Raw genomic sequence first — 8,220 nt, 5'->3', positions numbered from 1 at the left:
TTAAATAAAACAACGTTTAAATTTTTTATTCATAGAATTTATTTAAGTCTTGCTATAAACGTATAGGGTGTACAATACTTTTAAAGCGAAGAAATATAATGCTGAGAGTAAAATATATTATTTCCAGGTTTCTAATCAATTAAAGTTTCTGCTTTAATGGCTGAAAAACAGAGGGCAGTTTTATCGCAAAGATTGTCGACTGGCTTGAAATTTAAAATAACAAAGGTAAACGGCATAATTCGGCACCCCTTATACCTTGAAATTTCAAGGCATTCGATAAGTCTTAATTTTTCTATATTCTATTTAAGTTAACTATAATGTCTTCTATAATTGTATATTGCTTTTACACCAAATGGTTGGCCCATAGTGCCTCTTTCTTCTTTTAATAAGAATGCATCTTTGATATCTTCAATATTCTATATCTACCACTAGCCAATTAGTTACTAATTCCATTAGATAACATCTATAATATCGATTTATTGCTTTAACTATTTTAGAAAGAACAATCACAAGATTTGCAGGAATTATTATATAATTTAAAAACAAAAGAACACAGAATGTTAATTTTCGTCATCCGTCTCTTAGACCTTTTCAAGTTCAACAAAACGATTACGTTTATATTGATCCTTATAGTCTTTAACAAAACGCAGCCTTCCCTTGTACTGGTTCTCCATAATAGTTCGAACCAATTGTGGATGATCACTACCCAATTCCAGCCACATTTTACCGCCAGGTTTCAAATGCAAACAGCCGCAATCGAATACTAAACGTGCGATGCGCAAACCGTCTGGACCACCATCCAAGGCGTTTAGGTTTTCATATCTGAAAGAAAGAAAAAAACGAAAAACATTGAGGAATTTATAAAATAGGTTCGTATGTTCGACCCTTATGAGATAAACATAAAAAACGTGGAAAAGTAAAAACGACAAACCGAAAATCAGGAGATGCCGTTCTATGGGGGCTATATGAAGGAAAAAATTTTAGGTGTAAAGTTGTATGCCCCAAACGATGACTAAATACCAAATTTAAGCCATTTGGATTGCATATTCAGACCACAACCTTCAAAATACAGAAAATCGGGAGGTACCGTTCTATGGACGCTATATGAAGGCGTGGACCTATACCTACAAATTGCTGGTTAAATGTTCCTTACCCCGAACGAAGACTAAATACTAAACTTCAGTCATTTCGGTGCGATAGTGAGGTCACAACCTTTAAAATATCGAAAATCCGGAGGTACCGTTTAATGGGGGTTATATGAAGAAGTGGACCCATATCAACAAATTTCAGGTGGAACGTTTTGCACCCCCAACGAAGACCTAATACCAAATTTCAGTCATTTCGGTGCGATAGTGAGGTCGGAACTTTCAAATACCAAAAATCGGGAGGTACCGTTCTATGGGGGCTATATGAAGATGTGGACCTATACCAACAAATTTTAGGTGAAAAGTTTTATACCCTCAAGGAAGACTAAATACCTAATTTCTTTCATTTCGGTGAAGGTGAGAACCTTCAAATACCAAAAATCGGGACGTACCGTTCTATGGGGGCTATAAGAAGACGTGGACCTATACATACCTACAAATTTCTGCTTGAATGTTCCTTACCTCGAACGAAGATTTAGTACCAAATTTCAGTACTTTCGGTGCGATAGTGAGGTCACAACCTTTAAAATATCGAAAATCGGGAGGTACCGTTCAATGGTGGCTATATGAAGATGTGGGCTATATGAAGACGTGGACCTATACCGACAAATTTCTGATTGAATGTTCCTTGTCCCTAACGAAGACTAAATACCAAACCTCGGTGAGATAGTGAGGTTACAACCTTCAAAATACTGGAAATCGCCAAGTGCCGTTCTATGGAGGCTATATGAAGACTTGGACTATATAACCCATTTTTAATACCAAACTTCCTAGGAGTAATAGAAACTTTTGTACCAAATTATAAAGCTCTATATTGAGCTCGGAAAATGTTTAAAAAAACCATGCCTTAGGTTCCATGAAGTGGAGCTCAGAAAATGTTTAAAAAAAACACGCCTTAGGTTCCATGAAGTGGAGCTCAGAAAATGTTTAAAAAAAACACGCCTTAGGTTCCATGAAGTGGAGCTCAGAAAATGTTTAAAAAACCACGCCTTAGGTTCCATGAAGTGGAGCTGAGAAAATGTTTAAAAAAACCACGCCTTAGGTTCCATGAAGTGGAGCTGAGAAAATGTTTAAAAAAACCACGCGTTAGGTTCCATGAAGTGGAGCTGAGAAAATGTTTAAAACAAATCACGCCTTAGGTTCCATGAAGTGGAGCTCAAAAAATGTTTAAAAAAATCACGCCTTAGGTTCCATGAAGTGGAGCTGAGAAAATGTTTAAAAATTCACGCCTTTGGGTCCATGAAGTGGAGCTCAGAAAATGTTTAAAAAAACCACGCCTTAGGTTCCTTGAAGTGGAGCTCAGAAAATGTTTAAAAACCACGCCTTAGGTTCCTTGAAGTGGAACTAAGAAAATGTTTAAAAAAACCACGCCTTAGGTTCCATGAAGTGGAGCTCAGAAAATGTTTAAAAAAACCACGCCTTAGGTTCCATGAAGTGGAGCTCAGAAAATGTTTAAAAAAAGCACGCCTTAGGTTCCATGAAGTGGAGCTCAGAAAATGTTTAAAAAAACCACGCCTTAGGTTCCATGAAGTGGAGCTCAGAAAATGTTTAAAAAAACCACGCCTTAGGTTCCATGAAGTGGAGCTCAGAAAATGTTTAAAAAAACCACGCCTTAGGTTCCATGAAGTGGAGCTCAGAAAATGTTTAAAAAAACCACGCCTTAGGTTCCATGAAGTGGAGCTCAGAAAATGTTTAAAAAAACCACGCCTTAGGTTCCATGAAGTGGAGCTCAGAAAATGTTTAAAAAACCACGCCTTAGGTTCCATGAAGTGGAGCTCAGAAAATGTTTAAAAAAACCACGCCTTAGGTTCCATGAAGTGGAGCTCAGAAAATGTTTAAAAAAACCACGCCTTAGGTTCCATGAAGTGGAGCTCAGAAAATGTTTAAAAAAACCACGCCTTAGGTTCCATGAAGTGGAGCTCAGAAAATGTTTAAAAAAACCACGCCTTAGGTTCCATGAAGTGGAGCTCAGAAAATGTTTAAAAAAACCACGCCTTAGGTTCCATGAAGTGGAGCTCAGAAAATGTTTAAAAAACCACGCCTTAGGTTCCATGAAGTGGAGCTCAGAAAATGTTTAAAAAAACCACGCCTTAGGTTCCATGAAGTGGAGCTCAGAAAATGTTTAAAAAAACCACGCCTTAGGTTCCATGAAGTGGAGCTCAGAAAATGTTTAAAAAAACCACGCCTTAGGTTCCATGAAGTGGAGCTCAGAAAATGTTTAAAAAAACCACGCCTTAGGTTCCATGAAGTGGAGCATAGAAAATGTTTAAAAAAACCACGCCTTAGGTTCCATGAAGTGGAGCTGAGAAAATGTTTAAAAAAACCACGCCTTAGGTTCCATGAAGTGGAGCTGAGAAAATGTTAAAAAAAAACCACGCCTTAGGTTCCATGAAGTGGAGCTGAGAAAATGTTTAAAAAAACCACGCCTTAGGTTCCATGAAGTGGAGCTGAGAAAATGTTTAAAAAAACCACGCCTTAGGTTCCATGAAGTGGAGCTGAGAAAATGTTTAAAAAAAACACGCCTTAGGTTCCATGAAGTGGAGCTGAGAAAATGTTTAAAAAAAACACGCCTTAGGTTCCATGAAGTGGAGCTGAGAAAATGTTTAAAAAAAACACGCCTTAGGTTCCATGAAGTGGAGCTGAGAAAATGTTTAAAAAAACCACGCCTTAGGTTCCATGAAGTGGAGCTGAGAAAATGTTTAAAAAAACCACGCCTTTGGTTCCATGAAGTGAAGCTCAGAAAATGTTTAAAAAAACCACGCCTTAGGTTCCATGAAGTGGAGCTCAGAAAATGTTTAAAAAAACCACGCCTTAGGTTCCATGAAGTGGAGCTCAGAAAATGTTTAAAAAACCACGCCTTAGGTTCCATGAAGGGGTCCTGAGAAAATGTTTCAAAAATTTAATTTAAATTCTTCAGTAATCCGCCTCACTACTCTTTGCAAGTCATAAGGTCCACTCTAAAGTCCCAAAAGCATTAGCTGACATCTCTGTCGCCAAAGCTGGGAATTAGGTATAATCCGGAAACGCTACCAGAATCTTAGTGGGTAGCCAGTTCGCTGTAACGATTGTCACAGAGCTTTTGAATTCTTTTCTGCAAGTTCTCCCACCAGAGGCGGAGCGGCACGACACAATGCCGTATGACGTCCTTGATCGGATCTGGGAGGGCGATATTGATGTCCAGCGAACTAATTCAACTTCCAAATGCGTTCTTATATCGGGCAGATAACGTAGAGTACACAGAGCTGGATAACGGTTTGGAACGCCTTTGAAGCAAGTTCTGCAACGAAATCTTATTAATAAAATTAATATAACCGTAGGGCGAATTTTGTTCTTATCATGATAATGTTCCACTGTTGTCATGTGGAAAAATCCTTTCGAAGGTTTTTAAACACCTTTCTTAACATTTTTGTATGTCCTCTATTGCCTACAAAGTATTTTATCTGTACTTCAGAAAAACTCGGGAGTAACAGCTTGAATAATAAATTGACGTCGAGATCAAGGGTCCTTGATGATTGTAACTATTTGGATCCCGACCTACACATTCAGTAACATGTTTATCTTAGCAATCCGAGCTTTGTATTGTGGAATTGTAAATCTAGATGGATATTTGCATATTCCTGGTCAATCAAAAGTCTCAAAATATAGGATCTGGCGCCCTGATACTGCTACGCAAGAAAGGGTATAGTTAATAATGGAGTTAACATTAGAAGGACAAGAAGCAATGTTGACCAAATGTCTTCTACAATTTTTAACCTCATCGTAACAACAACAAATCTCAAACGGTTAAAAATGTAGTTCTTCATCATGGTCAACAAAGCTTCTGGTAATCGGCAATTAGCTGGGTGTTAGTAGGACATCTGACAACATTTAATTTAAAATGAGTTAATGTTGTACTTGGGACATTTGGATCTTACAATTTCACTTCCGGCTGCAGCAATGCAAATTCCTCGGTTTTCACATAAGGCGGATTAGAAATGATAAGATCAAATTTCCGTCCATCCAATTCTTTGGGCAAGTAATCATTTTCAGCTGTTGTGTGATTGTAGACCTTAAAACGTTCTTGGAGATTTAAACGTTTTGCATTTTCCCATGCCAGGGCAGTGGCAGCTTTACTACGTTCCACAGCGGTGCTGTTAATGTTCGGCAATGCATGTAAGATTGCCAAAGACATGGCTCCCGAACCACATCCAACTTCCAACATATCCAGAGGCTCCATTACATTGCTATAGACACTGATTACCTTTGATACAAATTCTTCTGTTTCCGGTCTTGGTATAAATACTGTGGGAGCTGTTTTCAGTGTAATATCCATGAAATCCCATTCACCCACAATATGTTGCAATGGCATACGGGCACATCTTGCCTCACAGAGGCGTTCAAATTCCTTCAATTGTTCACGATTGAATTGCACATTGTGATAACTGGTCAAGGTGTTCTGAAATGTGTGTGCGCATGGGGAGGAGAAAAAACAGACAAATTAGTACGGTATGGATTACATAAAACATCAATGATAATTAAATTAAGACCAGACTTACAAATTTACGATTTAACACCTTAGCCACAATGCATTTCAAATTGAATTCAATGTCTCCCACTTCACTTAGTTTCAACTTTTCATCCCATCCTTCTAATGCTTTGATGACATCGATTTTCTCCTCCTCGGAGTTGTTTTGCGTGGTGGCCAAAGCTGGCGTTGGTCTTACATGCCTAGATGCTGTCCTCGATATTTGTTTTCGGTAGAAAAGTTGGAATCAGGACGGGAAAGGGCTAACTGTGGCGAAATTCCAAATTTCTCGTCCAGGTGCACCCCTATGCTTTAAAGTTTTAACTTACACAACACAAAATTTTCTCCCTCATTCAGTTGTACACCGGCTTTCATTAGAACCAGTTCAAAATATGTATTTGGAGGCCTCTGTGAACTATTCAAACGTGACTGCGTCCTTCCCAGAGTTGCTGCTATTGTACTCCGTTGTGATAAATATCTTTGAGTGGGTTCTTGGGAACACGGTATATTCTCTTCACTGCTTTGCATTTCTTCAACATTGCGAACATCATTGTTGGTTTTATCATTATCAGTTTGAAGTCGCTGTACAAAACAAATATGATGAAATGAAGACACGACAATCTACGCGCGACTTCATAAATGCAATTTACATTGCAAAAAATGACAATATCATAAAAATATGAAGTAAATATGTGTGGCAACAAAAGAGACGTGTCATTTGACGGATCATACTGCATTTATGAAGTCATGTGACAGCCACCGTAGTCTGTGGCATGGACTGTTCATCATGTCCCTTTCGATTGAACACATCACATACATCCATAGCAAAATCTTCATTTCATATTTTATGACGTGCTATCTACAGTTGTTCCTTTTTCATAAAAACCATTGCATATTGTCCTCCAGCTATTTAGGGGGGCTCAAACCACAACCTCATGGTGACACCCCCGTAGTCAGTTTTTTGTCCGCGGGGAATTCAAAGATCCCAGAGATGAGTGATCACATTATTCTATTCCAACCAGTTCGTTACAATTGACGTCTTAGTTAGAACAAAATATTATTATCACCCATATCCCCCTATCCGCCATTGGGGACGCGCCCGGTAGGAGAACTGACAAACACCCTCGGGTTATATACTTATCTAACTTAATAACTGTTTCAGTTATTGGTAAAGTATTTTAATACTTAGTATTTAAATACTTTTTAAGGCACTTACTAATTTATTTACATACTTTTTATGCTATTTTGGAAATTTGTCTTCCATCCAAAATAGTTTATTTCCTATTTCATTTGTACATTCTATTGCTGCATCTGATCTTGATTTAGCATATAGAATGTTGTCAAATGATGGTGTACCACGATAACGATCTCGTAGAATGGAAAAAAATTTTTCTACGGTATGATGTGTTGTACATTGGCACATTAGAAAATTTCCGTGAGTTTCCCATAGGTAAATCATAGTGTTTATAGCAGAAAGAGGACGCACAGGCTTTCTTTTACCATAAAGAGTATGACTTAAAAATAGGGAAAACCTTCTGAAGACAGTTTTTTTATACTCGAAAGAGAAAAGTTCGTCATTTTCTAAGACTTCGAGAATAGCTGAAACATTTGCTACAAGTTCTTTTGTGGCATATAATTCATTGCATGGATTGCATAACGATAGAACATTTAACATATCATTATTGAAGACTTCTCTGAATTTGTCAAAAGAGAATGAATCATAATTATATCTCCTGTTAAAATATCTAATTTGTTTTATAGAAAGCTTCAAATATGTACATGAAGCTTTTGCGCCACAATACGATACTTGTGAATTACAAAATTTTCTAACTAACGTACATACACAATGTACAATATCGAACATAAAGGACATTTCATTCCCTGGAAAACATTCAAAGCGAATGATTCCTTTATTCAGTTGTGAGAACAAGTGGATATGTTCGAATTGTTCATCACAAACTGTTACCACAATTTTAACATTTATGTCACTTGCTGCGGTATATACAACAGATAACATATCGTTGTAATCTTCCAATGTATAGCTATGTTTTTCCGCAACACCTATTAAAACACTCCAATTAGAGAACAGACTAACCAAAAGAAAGGCGTATGCGCCTTTCTTGTTATTATTTTGCACATATAATGCGTCAAAAGTTAATACGCATAGTCTTTCTTGTTCAGTCATTTTATTGAAAATGACCCGCAATGTATGTTTAGTAGAGTCAGAAAAACCCATGGGACATTGTGGGTAATTTGATTCTATATACTCTATATTGGGTGTATCTAATCTGAACCTTTGCTGTTCATTGATATAGGCTTTTCTTGATGATAATGCCTTCTCCATGAGAATGTGTTTCTCTTCTTGGGAATTTTGGTAATTACCTGCCAGAATTTGTTGGAACAACATATTAATATCATTATTTAATAATGGCAAGTTTTGATTACTATTATTACCAATTTCAACCTCACAAGCATAATTATGATCAATTGGTATAATTTCATCATTGCTATGATTATTATCATTTTCAACGTTATTGTGATCAACATTTATTGGTACCATTTCATTATTAT

At 37.1% G+C, this 8,220-nt stretch overlaps 1 protein-coding gene across 1 annotated transcript; it reads right to left on the bottom strand.

Moving 5' to 3' along the window:
* Positions 1 to 455: 455 nt before the first annotated feature.
* LOC141393775 (MTRF1L release factor glutamine methyltransferase-like) lies at positions 456 to 6,778 on the bottom strand. The gene is made up of 3 exons (XM_073967233.1): positions 5,681 to 6,778; positions 5,060 to 5,580; positions 456 to 822 (listed from the first exon to the last, which is right to left on the bottom strand). The coding sequence occupies exons 2-3, from the start codon at positions 5,491 to 5,493 to the stop codon at positions 582 to 584; spliced, it is 675 nt and encodes a 224-aa protein (XP_073823334.1). The 5' UTR covers positions 5,494 to 5,580; positions 5,681 to 6,778; the 3' UTR covers positions 456 to 581.
* Between the last annotated feature and the right edge of the window lie 1,442 nt (positions 6,779 to 8,220).

The sequence above is a fragment of the Musca autumnalis genome, unplaced genomic scaffold, assembly GCF_047663935.1.
Source record: "Musca autumnalis isolate F117 unplaced genomic scaffold, ASM4766393v1 scaffold_2, whole genome shotgun sequence".
In the NCBI taxonomy this organism is placed as follows: domain Eukaryota; kingdom Metazoa; phylum Arthropoda; class Insecta; order Diptera; family Muscidae; genus Musca; species Musca autumnalis.
The sequence above is the reverse complement of the archived record's forward strand: the minus strand, read 5'-3'. Positions and strand labels throughout refer to the sequence as shown.